Here is a 14,458-nt window from a genome sequence, read left to right as displayed (position 1 = left end):
AGTGAACCGAGATCACGCCATTGCACCCCAACCTGGGTAACAGAGCGACACTCTGTCTCAAAAAAAAAAAATTCGTGTAGAAGCTCCCAAGCCCAATTAAGGCTCAAGGCTATCGTCCACGTAGTGGGTTCCAAATCGCTAAGTTCCCAGGCCAGCAGGGAGAGCGAGCCGAGCGAAGGTCGCCTGTGTCAAAGGCGGGGATTTGCACAGTATTTACATGGAAACGGAGGAGAGGCTGCTTAGCAACCGGGCCGAGGGGACGGGCTGCACTGCGCACGCGTACACGAGCGGGGCATCTTGCGCATGCGCAGGCGACAGCGCGTGGCGTTCAGGGCCTGACGGTTGCTAGGGTGACAGGGACACAACATGGCGGCGGGATCCCTAACGCTCTCCTTCGAGGGACCACCACGGAGATCTTAGTGCGGGACCCCGCCTCAGGGAAGTGGAAAGAAGGGGGACAACCTTCCTGCTTCTTTCTTTTCCGTCCAGTGTCGGCAAGGGGTTGTCACCGGCTTCCGCATCCAAGATGAAGAGTGAGTGGGGCCGGGGAAAGGGGCAGGGACTGGAGAGCGAGTGGCGGGGGAGGGAGGGACTGGGGGAGCTTGAGGAGCTTGAGGGGCCTGTGGGGCCGGGCGTCGTCGCCTTCTGCCGTGGCTCGGCAGGCCCGGGAGGCTCCGCATGTGGGTCCCGAATCCCCCTCGGCTGTGAGAAGCCGGTGCCCCTGGGGGAAGCTCGAGGGGTTGGGGCTAGGTTGGGAACTTTGGGGTCTCGGAGAGCCGACTCGAGTCCCGCTCAGGCATATTTTGGTGCAGGTGCGTGGTTCTTACATTGGAGTTTAGGGAGTTGAGTGTGATTCATTTTATTTTATTTTAAATGCTGGCTTGAACCTGACACTCTTTTCCTGAACATTCGGCAGAAAACGGGGGAGCGCTTACAGCGTGGCTCCCTGCCTTTTCATGATACTGGTTTAGTGACCAATTGAGAGGAAAGCTGGGCTGTGTGCTTTATTTTATTTTTTGGGTCAAGCAGTAGTGTTTTATAGGAACCACTTTTTAATAGTAATTTTGAAGCAACCTTTTAGTTAAAAGCTGTTACTTCAAAGTTGGGAAATGAGATAGTCATTCTAGAAAATGTAACGGGTAAAAAATTTTCTTTAGTAGGATTTGTGGATTATTGACAATCCAAGTGCAACCAGCTAGAATGATGTTTTTAAAATTATTATTACTGTACAGATATAATTGTTTATGGTTGTGAACCAGAGGTGCAGTAAAAATTCAGACCTTTGCTGTGAAAATATTATGAGTAGTTATAATGTTAAATTTGCATTGTATCCTAATTGTCAATGGTGTACATTGCATAACATTTAAAATAATTCATCTCATTCACCCTTTACAAGGCATTTTTTATTTTTATTTTATTTTGTTGGATATTGTTTAATGTTTACCTTTTTCATTAATGCACTACAAAGCTGTAGTTAGAATCTAAGGTCTACAAAAGACTTTACACTTTTACTTACAGTGCAGACTATGATACTGCACATATTTTGTACTATATTCATTTTTTTCTTCCCATCTGTTTGTTTTGAAAATTTTCAGATGTACAGGAAAGTTGCAAGAGCAGTACATTGAATATTTATAAACCCGTCCTTCACTTAGCTGCACCATTTTGCCTTATTTTTGTGTGCTCGCTTTCGCTCTGGTGTTTTCTCTCTCCCATTTATGTATTTATTTTCACTGGACCTTTCAAGAGTTAGTGGTAGACTACTAATAATTCACCACTTCTTTCAGCAGTTATCTGCCAAGAACAAGGACATTCTCCTACATCATCATATTACAAATAACACATTTAGAAAATTTAACAATGATACAATACTCTGATATACAGTCCATATTTCAGTTTTTCCATTTATCCCAATAACATGTGTTATAGTTGTTTATATTTTTTCTATCCAATCAAGAATCACCAATTGTATTCTGTTGTCATATCTCTTTGGTCTCTTTTAATATGGTGTCCCTGCCTTTTGTGTCTTTCATGACAATGATATTTTCATTTTTATTTGGCTGTCCTCTGTAGGCCAAATGACATTTTTAAAGAATCCAGCCCAGTGTTTTGCAGAATATCGCTCAATTTGGATTTGTCTGATTTTCGCCTCATGATTAGCTTCAGCTTAAATGTTTTTACCAGGAATATGTGAGAGGCAACGTTGTGTCTCTGTCAGTGTGGCCCTTCCAGAGTGCCTGACGTCAGTTCGTTGCAGTTTTGCTGAAGTTAGATTTGATCATTTGGTTTATTTATCTACCTTCTTTTTCTCTTAGACTCTTTTTTTTTTTGGACAGGGTCTCTCTGTGTCACCCTGGCTGGAGTGCAGTGGTGCAATATTGGCTCACTGCAACCTCTGCCTCCTGGGTTCAAGTGATTCTCCCACCTCAGCCTCCCAAGTAGCTGAGATTACAGGTGTGCACCACCACGCCCAGCTAACTTGTATTTTTTGGTAGAGACGGGGTTTCAACATGTTGGCCAGGCTGGTCTCAAACTCCTGATGTCAAGCGATCCACCCGCCTCAGCCTCCCAAAGTGTTGGAATTACAGACGCGAGCCACCATGCCTGGCCTTCCTCTTAGACTCTTCATACCCCACTACCTAGAGGCATCACTTTCAGTAATTTACTCTCTCTCTATATATATATTATATATAAATATACAAATGTGTATTTCTCCCTTTTTAAAAGATTAATGTTAGCACTGCATGTGTATACCTATATAGAAATATGTACATATGCTGCCTGGGCGCAGTGGCTCACACCTGTAATGCCAGCACTTTGGGAGGCCGAGGCGGACAGATCACGAGTTCAGGAGATCAAGACCATCCTGGCTAACACGGTGAAACCCCGGCTCTACTAAAAATACAAAAAATTAGCCAGGCGTGGTGGCGGGCACCTGTAGTCTCAGCTACTCGGGAGGCTGAGGCAAGAGAATGGCATGGACCTGGGAGGCAGAGCTTGCAGTGAGCCGAGATCGGGCCACTGTACTGCAGCCTGGGCAACAAAGCAAGAGACTCTGTCTCAAAAAAAAAAGAAAATAAATATGTGTATATGCGTATATATATAAAATTTACATTTGTGGGCTGGGTGCAGTGGCTCACGCCTGTAATCCCAGCACTTTGAGAGGCTGAGGTGGGTGGATCACTTGAGGTCAGGAGTTCGAGACCAGCCTGGTCAACATGGTGAAACCCCGTCTCTACTAAAAATACAAAAATTAGTCAGGCGTGGTGGCAGGTGCCTGTAATCCCAGCTACTTGGGAGGCTGAGGCAGGGGAATCGCTTGAACCTGGGAGGGGCGGGTTGCAGTGAGCCGAGATCACACTACTGCACTCCAGCCTGGGCAACAGAGCAAAAAAAAAAAAAAAAGCATATGTGTGTATACATATAAAATTTACATTTATGGGGCGGGTGCAGTGGCTCACGCCTGTAATCCCAGCACTTCGGGACGCCGAGGTTGGCTGATCACTTGAGGTCAGGAGTTCGAGACCAGCCTGGCCAATGTGGTGAAACCCCATCTCAACCAAAAAATACAAGAAAAAAAAAATCAAAACAAAACAAAATACACAAAAAATGTACATTTATGATTTACTTCTTGTAAACTTTTGTTTTTAAAGTATATTTAGTATTGTTTGGTATGTTCTTTTAGATGTTCATTTTGGTAGTTTTCGGTTACTTGGTTTAGTGGTGACATCTTTATTCTCCCTTTCTTCCTTCTGCCTTAAAATCTACTCTAAGAATTATTGTAACCTTTTATCCCCCTGGTTTACATCCTGATCATTAAATAAATGATTTAAAAATAGTTAACAATGGAGAGAATATTCCAGAACTGGAAATCACAGAGACAGAGTTATAGAAGTAGAATGATCAGGAAAAGTGAGTAATGGTGAAACTGGATCCATAGCTTGGGGTCAGAGTGGGGCTGGGAATGCTAGATTATCACAGTGGTCTGTCAGGATTTTCTAGGTATATTTTTGTACTTGTTTTGTAGGTGATGCCCATGTGTTTAGGGGTGTGTTATTCTGTGGAGTATTCCTGTCCTTCTTTTTATTTGGCGTCCTTTGCAACAGTAGAGAGCAAAGAGTGACACAGTGCAGTTGATAAGAGCGTGGGCTTTGGAACCGGGTGGGCATGGCAGCTTCAGGCATGTTACTTTTTCTTATACTGCTTTTCTTCATTGTTCCGGTTATCTATTGCTGCGTAACAGATCACTTCAATTTTGTGGCTTAAAGGAACAACAGTCCTTCTTGCGGTTCTTCAGGTTGCCTGGATTCAACTAGGCAGGTCTTACTGGAAGTCTCTCATGCACTCAGATGGTGGCTGGAGCTGAAGTCATCTTAAAAGTTTCTTTTTTATTTCGAGATGGAGTCTCGCTCTGTTGGCCAGGCTGGAATGCGTACAGTGGCACAATCTTGGCTCACTGCAACCTCTGCCTCCTGGGTTCAAGCGATTCTCCTGTCTCAGCCTCCTGAGTAGCTGGGATTGTAGGCGCACCACCACACCTGGCTAATTTTTGTATTTTGAGTAGAGACGGGGTTTCACCATGTTGTTCAGGCTGGTCAAGAACTCCTGACCTCAGGTGATCCACCTGCCTTGGCCTTCCAAAATGCTGAGATTACAGGTGTGAGCCAGTGTGCCCAGCCCACATTCATCTTTAAACAGAGATGATAATACCAATCACATAGCATTGTTTCAAAGATTAAGTGAAATCATCTATATAAAGCTCATAGCACAGTGTCTGATACATGATAAATTGTGAATGAATTATTATTTGCTATTTCAGCAGATGGAAGGCAGGGATATAAAAAAGGAAAGAATGAAAACATCAGTCAGATCCTTACTTGGAAAAGTTTCCCCTTATCTAGTCTAGTTGAAGTACCACTTTTCCTGTCTTTTTTGTTTGAGATAGAGTCTGTTGCCCAGGCTGGAGTGCTGTGGTGTAGCCACAGCTCACGACAGCCTCCATCTCCTGGGCTCAGGCAGTCCTCCCACCTCAGCCTCCTGAGTAGTTAGGACCACAGGCATGTGCCTCCTCGCCCAGCTAATTTTTTTTTTTTTTTTTTTTTTGGTGGAGATGGGGTTTTGCTGTGTTGCCCAGCCCAGGCTTTTTTTTTTTTTTTGAGATAGAGTTTTGCCCTGTTGCCTAGGATGGAGTCCAATGGCGCGATCTCAGCTCACTGCAACCAGCTCCTGGGTTCAAGTGATTCTTCTGCCTCAGCTTCCCAAATAGCTGGGATTACAGGCACCTGCCAACATACCTGGCTAAGTTTTGTATTTTTAGTAGAGATCGGGTTTCACCATGCTGGCCAGGCTGGTCTCGAACTCCTGACCTCAGGCAATCTGCCCGCCTTGGCCTCCCAAAGTGCTGGGATTACATGCATGAGCCACTGTGCCCGGCTCCCCGGCTTAAGTTTTTAATTGTTTACTGGAGATGGGGGGCTCCCTATATTGCCCAGGTTGGTCTTGAACTCCTGTATTATAGGCATGAGCCACTGTGCCTGGTCCTGTCTCAACTTTTTAACGAATTATTCAAAACAAACCTATAAAAAGAGAAAAGTGGCCAGGCATGGTGGCTCATGTCTGTAAACCCAGCACTTCGAGAGGCTGAGGCAAGAGATTGCTTAAATCCAGGAGTCTGAGACCAGCCTGGGCAACATGACAAGACTCTGTCTCTACTAAATTTAAAAATTCGCCAAGCATGGCAGTGCATGCCTGTGGTCTCAGGTACTCGGGAGGCTGAGGCAGGAGCATTGCTTGAACCCAGGAGTTTGAGGCTGTAGTAAGCTGGGATCACGCCACTGCTCTCCAGCCTGGATGTCAAAGGAAGACCCTGTTTCAAAAAAATAAAACGAAAACCCAGAGAAGTCACACTCTGAAGACGGTAACAGTTTGCTATTGTATCAGAGAGAATTTTTCTTTTTTTTTTGTAGCTAGTCTCACTCTGTTGCCCAGGCTGGAGTGCAGTGGTATGATCTTGGCTCACTGCAACCTCTGCCTCCAGGGTTCCAGCAATTCTCATGCATCAGCCTCCCGAGTAGCTGGGATTATAGGTGCACACCACCACACCTGGTTAATTTTTGTAGTTTTAGTAAAGATGGGGTTTCACCATGTTGGCCAGGTTGATCTCGAACTCCTGACCTCAGGTGATCTGCCCGCCTCGGCCTCCCAAAGTGCTGGGATTACAGGCGTGATCCACTGCATCCGGCCCAGAGAGAATTTTTAAAATCATCTGTTGTAATTACAATGAGGTTTAAGCTGTCTTCTTTTTTTTTCCGCCACAGAAAGAGTTGAGTAATTTGTCTTTCTTAAATGCTAGTGTGTCTGCCATTGGTGGGTTCTTGGTCTCACTGACCTCAAGAACGAAACCTCGGACCCTCGCGGTGAGTGTTACAGTTCTTAAAAGCAGTGTGTCTGGAGTTTGTTCCTTCTGAAGTTCAGATGTGTTCAGAGTTTCTTCTTTCCGGTGGGTTCGTGGTCTCACTGCCTTCAGGAGTGAAGCTGCAGACCTTCGCGGCGAGTGTTATCGCTCTGAAGGCGGCGCATCTGGAGTTGTTCATTCCTCCTGGTGGGTTCGTGGTCTTGCTGGCCTCAGGAGAGAAGCCACACACCTTTGCAGTGTGTTTCAGCTCATAAAAGCAGCCTGGACCCAAAGAGTGAGCAGCAGCAAGATTTATTTTAAAGGGTGAAAGAAAAAAGCTTCCACGTTGTGGAAGGGGACTGGAGCAGGTTGCCACTGCTGGCTTGGGCAGCCTGCTTTTATTCTCTTATCTGGCACAACCCACATCCTGCTGATTGGTCCATTTTACAGAGAGCCAATTGGTCTGTTTTACAGAGAGCTGATTGGTCCGTTTTGACAGGGTGCTGATTGGTGTGTTTACAATCCCTGAGCTAGACACAAAAGTTCTCCAAGTCCCCATGAGATCATCTAGACACAGAGCACTGATTGGTGCATTTACAAACCTTGAGCTAGATACAGGGTGCTGATTGGTGTGTTTACAAACTTTGTGCTAGACACAGAGTGCTGATTGATGTATTTACAATCCCTTAGCTAGACATAAAGGTTCTGCAAGTCCCCACCAGATTAGCTAGATACAGAGTGCTGATTGGTGCATTTACAAACCTTGAGCTAGACACAGAGTGCTGATTGGTGTATTTACAATCCCTTAGCTAGACATAAAGGTTCTCTAAGTCCCCACTAGACTCAGGAGCCCAGCTGGCTTCACCTAGTGGATCCCACACCAGGGCTGCAGGTGGAGCTGCCTGCCAGTCCTGCACCATGTGCCTGCACCCCTCAGCCCTTGGGCAGTCGATGGGACTGGGCACCCTGGAGCAGGGGGCGGTGCTCGTCGGGGAGGCTCGGGCTGCACAGGAGCCCACAGCGGGGGTTGGGAGGCTCAGGCATGGCGGGATGCAGGTCCGGAGCCCTGCCCCGTGGATAGCAGCTGAGGCCCGGAAAGAATTTGAGCACAGGCAGGGCTGGTGGGCCGGCACTGCAGGGTATCCGGTGCACCCTCAGCAGCTGCTGGCCTGGGTGCTAAACCCGTCACTGCCCGGGGCCAGCAGCACCAGCTGGCGGCACCTAGTGCGGGGCCCGCTGAGCCCACACCCACCCAGAACTCCTGCTGGCCCGCAAGCGTCATGTGCAGCCCCGGTTCCCGCCTGCACCTCTCCCTCCACACCTCGCGGCGCCTCTTCCTCCACACCTCCCCGCAAGCTGAGGGAGCCGGCTCTGGCCCCGGCCAGCCCAGGGAGGGGCTCCCACAGTGCAGCGGCGGGCTGAAGGGCTCCTCAAGCATGGCCAGAGTGGGCACCGAGGCCAAGGAGCTGCCGAGAGCCAGCGAGGGCTGCAAGGGCTGCCAGCACGCTATCACCTCTCACTAGTATTTTCATGGAATCAAAAAAGGTACCTCAAATAATCCTTTTCATTTCCTTCTGTGAGCATCAATTTTTGTTTTTATTTTATTTGTTTATTTATTTATTATTGTTATTATTATTTTTGAGACGGAGTCTTGCAGTGTGGACCAGGCTGGAGTGCAGTGACGTAATCTTGGCTCACTGCGAGCTCCGCCTCCTGGGTTCATGCCATTCTCCTGCCTCAGCCTCCAGAGTAGCTGGGACTACAGGCGCCCGCCACCACACCCCACTAATTTTTTTATACTTTTAGTAGAGATGGGGTTTCACCGTGTTAGCCAGGATGGTCTTGATCTCCTGACCTCGTGATCTGCCCGCCTCGGCCTCCCAAAGTGCTGGTATTACAGGCGTGAGTCACCGTGCCCAGCTTATTTATTATTATTTTTTGAGACAGAGTCTTGCTGTGTTGCCCAGGCTGGAGTGCAGTGGTGTGATTTCAGCTCACTGCAACCTCTGCCTCCTGGGTTCAAGGTATTCTCCCACCTCAGCCTCCCAAGTAGATGGGACTACAAGTGTCCGCCACCATGCCTGGGTAATTTTTGTATTTTTAGTAGAGACAGGGTTTCACCATATTGGCCAGGCTTGTCTCGATCTCCTGACCTTGTGATCCGCCTGCCTCAGCCTCCCAAAGTGATGGGATTACAGGTGTGAGCCATTTTATTTTACTTATTTATTATTATTTTTTTTTAGAGATGAGGGTCTCACCATGTTGCCTAGACTGGTCTCAAAATCCTGGGATCTGGTGGTCCTCCTGTCTCGGCCTCCCAATATGTTGGAATTACAGCTGTGCCTGGCCACTTTCTGTTTTTATAAGTAGATGCATTATCTAGCAACTGTTTCTCTTGAAATAAAAACAAAATGAGGTAAACTTAATACTGGCTTTGTGATAAATCCAAACCATAGAAGGTTTTGAGTTAGCCTCAGGACCTTCCCCTATTTGCCACAGTAAATCCTGGTTAACATTGTCTTAGATGGACATTCATACATTTTCTATGCATATTTTTGTGTATATACACACAAGTTTATATATTGATGTGTGTGTATATACATATAAATATATGGTTGTTCCTTACCCCAAATCAAATGGGATTACATTAAATATGTTGTATTGTAGCTTGTAGGATGATGCATCTATGAAGATGTTTGAACATAGTTTGTTTTTTTTTAATAGATCTTGCTATTTTTTTTTTTTTTGAGACGTACTCTCAGTCTGTTGCTCAGGCTGGAGTGCAGTGGCATGATTTTGGCTCACTGTACTTTCCACCTCCTGGGTTCAAGCGATTCTCCTGCCTCAGCCTCCCAGGTAGCTGAGATTACAGGCAGGCACCACCATGCCTGGCTAATTTTTGTATTTTTAGTAGAGACTCAGTTTCACCATATTGGCCAGGCTGGTCTTGAACTCCTGACCTCAGGTGATCGACCTGTCTTGGTCTCCCAAAGTGCTGGGATTACAGGCATGAGCCACCATGCCTGGCCAGGTGTTGCTATGTTGACCAGGCTGGTCATGAACTCCTGGATCTGAAGTGATCCTCCCATCTTACACTCCCAAAGTGTTAGGATTACAGATGTGAGCCATCACGCCCAGCCCAGAACATAGATCTTTGAATAATTCTTCAAGTTTATTAACAGTGGACTTACTGGGTTAATAGGTATAATTTCAATTTTAAAATTTTAAGAATTTTTGAATAGTTTTGTGTTCTTTTGTGTTTTCACAATGTTTAGTAATTCAGGTCATAATTTTCCTCACTATATCAAATAATTAATTGTGTACCGCTCCTCTTCATTGAAGCTTCCTGACCTTGTTTTAGTAATTTGGTTTGAACTGTTTAATCTCTTGAAGAGAATGGAAATTAGTAAGAAGCTGAAATCTTCTTCCTCGCATACTCTAGTTGTAGTCAGCAATTAACCTCCCCCAATTCTTTTCCTCCCTCTACTGGTGAAGCCCCATAGCTCTGATGCCTGTCATCCACCCTGATTAAGAACTTTATAAACAGCACATGAATAAAAATGTTTGGACTTGAACGTGACAGGTTTTGCATTTCACAAAAAGTGAATTTGACCTTCATTTTCACTTGTTAAATAAGGCTTAAATTCCACTTCAACAAACAAGCCTTGGTTTAATAAATGTGCATAGAATCTTAATACAGAGGTATTCATTTATCTCCCTTGTTCTCCCTTTTTCATCCAGCTCTGTTATTTTAACCCCTTTGTCCTTGAGTCTGTTTTTCTTTTTGTTTTGGTGCTTGTTTACTCTATTCCCAATAATGTGGGGCATGACGTTCATTTACAGTATCATAGCTCTGTTCCCTTCAAGCTTTGTATCATGCTTTGTCTGCATTTCAGTGTTTCTTGTTTAATTTTGAAGGCCTATGAAAATACGCCAGATCTTGTTGGAGAGAACAGGAACTTTTCCCAGGAATTTTTTCATAGAGGTGGTTTCTTTTTTAATCCCTGCCTCTTATCCTTGTTTTCTACCCCATACTTTCTGCCTACTAGAAGAGCCATGAGGGAAACAAGTGACCCCTTTATCTACCAACAGACACCTCCAGTGCGGCAAGTTCGATTTATTGCTGGTTGTGATGGTTTAGAGCCAGCCTGGGACATTGGCACACACTGAATTTGTGTGCTGAAACCACTTTACAGTTCAGTTGACCTATTTTTTTTAAAGCAAGTCTGCTTAATTTATCTGTGATGAAACACAAATTGGAATTGATTATGTAAATTCCCTCTTCTCTTAAATCTGAATTCCTTAGTCCACAGCTTGACTTTCAGTGATTGACCTTCAATCCCTCCTTTGATTTTCTTTTTTTTTTTCTTTTTGAGACAAGGTCTTTCTCTGTCTGTCACTCAGGCTGGAGTACAGTGGCACCATCATGGCTCACTGCAGCCTTGACTTCCCGGGCTCAGATGATTCTCCTATCTCAGCATCCCAAGTAGCCGGGGCTACAGGCACGCATCATGATGCCTGGCTGATTTTTTTTTTTTTTTTTTTTTTGAGACGGAGTCTCGCTCTGTCACCCTGGCTGGAGTGCAGTGGCGCTATCTCGGCTCACTGCCAGCTCCGCCTCCCGGGTTCATGCCATTTTCTTGCCTCAGCCTCCCGAGTAGCTGGGACTACAGGTGCCCGCCACCACGCCTGGCTAATTTTTTGTATTTTTAGTAGAGACGGGGTTTCATCATGTTAGCCAGGATGGTCTTGATCTCCTGACCTTGTGATCCGCCTGCCTTGGCCTCCCAAAGTGCTGGGATTACAGGCATGAGCCACCGCACCCGGCCTCACCTGGCTAATTTTTTTGTATTTTTGGTAGAGACAAGATTTCACCATGTTACCCAGGCTGGTCTCAAACTCCTGGGATCAGGCGATCCGCCTGCCTAAGCCTCCCAGAGTGCTGGGATTACAGGCATGAGCCACCACACCTGGCCCCTTCCCGTGATCTTTATGACTGTCTTCCTTTAAAAGGATATTGTAGTTTTAAGACAGTTCATTTTAAGTTCATGTTTTTCGTGGCACTTAGCCAACACTTTCACTGATTTCTTAAAATTCTTGAAATGTTCACCTTTACACACATTTAAAGTAATGTGTATTCATTGCAAACATTGAATAATGTAGATAATTATAATGAAGAAAATTTAAATCACCTTCAGTCCCACTCAGACATAGATACATTAAAAAAATTACATATTTATATTCAGTCTTTTTCTTTTTTTTCTTTTCTTTTCTTTTCTTTTTTTTTTTTGTGATGGAGTTTCGCTCTTGTTGCCCAGGCTGGAGTGCAATGGCGCTATGATCTTGGCTCACCGCAACCTCCGCCTCCCGGGTTCAAGTGATTCTCCTGCCTCAGCCTCCCGAGTAGCTGGGATTACAGGCATGCACCACCACACCTGGCTAATTTTGTATTTTTAGTAGAGACGGGGTTTCTCCATGGTGGTCAGGCTGGTCTCGAACTCCTGACCTCAGGTGATCCGCCCACCTCAGCCTCCCAAAGTGCTGGGATTACAGGCGTGAGCCACCGCACCCAGCTGTATTCGGTCTTTCGCTGTGCATGTGTTGTGTGTATGATCATTATCATCCTTTTTTTCACTTAACATGAAATTATGGCTGAACATTTTCCCATGTCATGAAATATTATTTGAAAGCATCGTTATCAATGGTTACATAATATTTCAGTCTGTGGCTATTTCATAGCTTGTTAGAACATTTCTTTGATACTGGATATTTAAGTTTCTGGCATTCTTACATTTGTGACACTGTGAATACCATCTTTGTTTATAAAGTTTTTTGTTTGTTCGTTTGTTTTTTGTTTTTGAGATGGAATCTAGCTCTGTCGCCCAGGCTGGAGTGCAGTGGCACAATCTCCGCTCACTGCAACCTCCGCCTCCCAGGTTCAAGCGATTCTCATGCCTCAGCCTTGCTAGCAGCTGGGATTGCAGGTGTGCGCCACCCTCCTGGCGAATTTTTGTATTTTTAGTAGAGACGGGGTTTCATTATGTTGGCCAGGCTGGTTTGGAACCCCTGACCTCAGGTGATCTGCCCACCTCAGCCTCACAAAGTGCTGGGATTACAGGCATGAGCTACCACACCCAGCCTCAATGTGGCTGTTAATGTACAGATTCACTCATATACAAATTGAATGGTTTTAATACTAAAATAATATTTAATTCCCCAAGCTTTTTTTTTTTTTCCTGTTGGTTTTTGTTTCTCTACGTGTAATGGCACAAGAGAGAACAGATTGTGGACTTTCTCTTTAAGGGGTTTATGGCTTTATGAGGAGAAGGTGCATAGAGGAGCATGAGCAGTTCTGTAACAGGAGGACAAGGTGCACACAGAAGGAAGAAAGACATCTGCTTGAAAGCTTCCCAGGCCAGTCCTGGAAGATTGGAATCCAGAGCACCATGTATTTGGTATTACACACTATGTACTCCATAATTTGTTTTTGTTTGTTTGTTTTGTTTTTTGAGATGGAGTCTCGCTCTGTTGCCCAGGCTAGAGTGCAGTGGCGCTATCTTGGCTCACTGCAAGCTCCACCTCCTGGGTTCACGCCATTCTCCTGCCTCAGCCTCCTGAGTAGCTGGGACTACAGCTGTCTGCCACCATGCCCGGCTAATTTTTCACATTTTTAGTAGAGATGGGGTTTCACCGTGTTAGCCAGGATGGTCTCGATCTCCTGACCTTGTGATCCACCCGCCTCGGCCTCCCAAAGTGCTGGGATTACAGGCATGAGCCACCGTACCCGGCCTATGTACTCCATAATTTGACCATTGATATTTTCTAAACAAAAATGTTCCATTTCCTCCCTCCCTCTTTTATAAGGAAAGGACCTAAAATTAGGGGTATAGGGACATACTGTAAATTCTCAAGACTAGGGATTACGTCTTAATGATATTTGTGTCTACAGTGCATGGCGTGGTGTGTGGAATATAGCTGGTGCTAAGAAGTCTTTATTATTATTATTGTTAGTTTTTTTTTTTGAGACAGAGTTTTGCTCTGTTGCCCAGGCTTCAGTACAGTGGCGTGATCTCGGCTCACTGCAACCTCTGCCTCCCAGGTTCAGACAGTTCTTCTGTCTCAGCCTCCCAAGTAGCTGGGATTACAGGCACAGGCCACCATGCCTGGAAAATTTTGTGTATTTTTAGTAGAGATGGGGTTTCACCATGTTGGCCAGGCTGGTCTCAAACTCCCGATCTCAGGTGATCTGCCCACCTTGGCCTCCCAAAGTGCTGGGATTACAGGTGTGAGCCACTGCACTTGGCTGCAAGCAGACCTTTCTAAGGAGGGAAGTCCCAGGCCTGCTGTGTGAGCTCTTCTGCACAATGAAGACATTGATCTTCTTGTAGAGAAATTTCTGGGCTTTCCAGTTTAATTCATTTAAGAGAAGGGGTAAATTTTGGTGGTGTTTTAGCAAGCAGCAGCTATCCCTTGACTAGTACGAACAGGGCCTGGTAGGTCAGTATGAGGGTCTGCTTGAGGGCAGAAGATGTTTAGGCTGTTGAATTTTCCCACAAAGTTTCAAGTTTGGAGGCTCCTCAAGAAACTTGTCAAAATTACTTAATGAGGTTTTAAACTGTACAAATTAGTGGTCAGGGCCAGGGCCTGTATTTTGGTCCATTTCTTTTGCAGAAGCTTCTTGGAGATGCACCAAAGAATCTTTATTGCCGGGTTTTAGGATTTAATGGAATTTAATTCGGTTTCCAGTTGTAGAGAGGCTCTGGGACTTAGTTAAGCTATAGTTGTCAAGCAAGTTATGGCTTCCGGTTTTTTGTCAGAAGGGATATGGTACCGTGCTCTGTCCTGAAGGCTCAGGGGGGCTCACTCCTGCCTTAACATTAGCCAGTTTCTCCCAGAAGGCAAGTGAGAACAATAAAGCTAGCAGAATAGTTCTGAAACCCTGCCTTGCTGGGAGCTAGATTAGTTCCTCTTTTAATCAGGGAAAACTTGGATAAAAGGGATTCTAATAGCATAGTTTGAAGATCTTCGGTTTGGGGATCTAGAGCAGTGCTGGGGGATGTTAAC

The 14,458-nt window shown here is 45.4% G+C and overlaps 1 protein-coding gene across 25 annotated transcripts in view; it reads left to right on the top strand.

The window, feature by feature from the left end:
* Window positions 1-271: 271 nt before the first annotated feature.
* MOK (MOK protein kinase) overlaps window positions 272-14,458 on the top strand; it is an 85,704-nt gene continuing 71,517 nt past the window's right edge. For 8 of the 25 annotated variants that reach the window (XM_009428397.4, XM_016925785.3, XM_063792728.1 and 5 more), the window contains exon 1: window positions 331-533. In XM_009428397.4, the coding sequence (XP_009426672.1) occupies window positions 527-533 (7 nt within the window). In that variant the 5' untranslated portion in view covers window positions 331-526. Of the gene's footprint in view, window positions 534-14,458 lie in introns of all 25 variants that reach the window. The other 17 variants (XM_054665727.2, XM_063792733.1, XM_063792731.1 and 14 more) reach the window with 10 other exon arrangements.

This window comes from Pan troglodytes, chromosome 15 (genome assembly GCF_028858775.2).
Source record: "Pan troglodytes isolate AG18354 chromosome 15, NHGRI_mPanTro3-v2.0_pri, whole genome shotgun sequence".
Lineage (NCBI taxonomy): Eukaryota > Metazoa > Chordata > Mammalia > Primates > Hominidae > Pan > Pan troglodytes.
The sequence above is the reverse complement of the archived record's forward strand: the minus strand, read 5'-3'. Positions and strand labels throughout refer to the sequence as shown.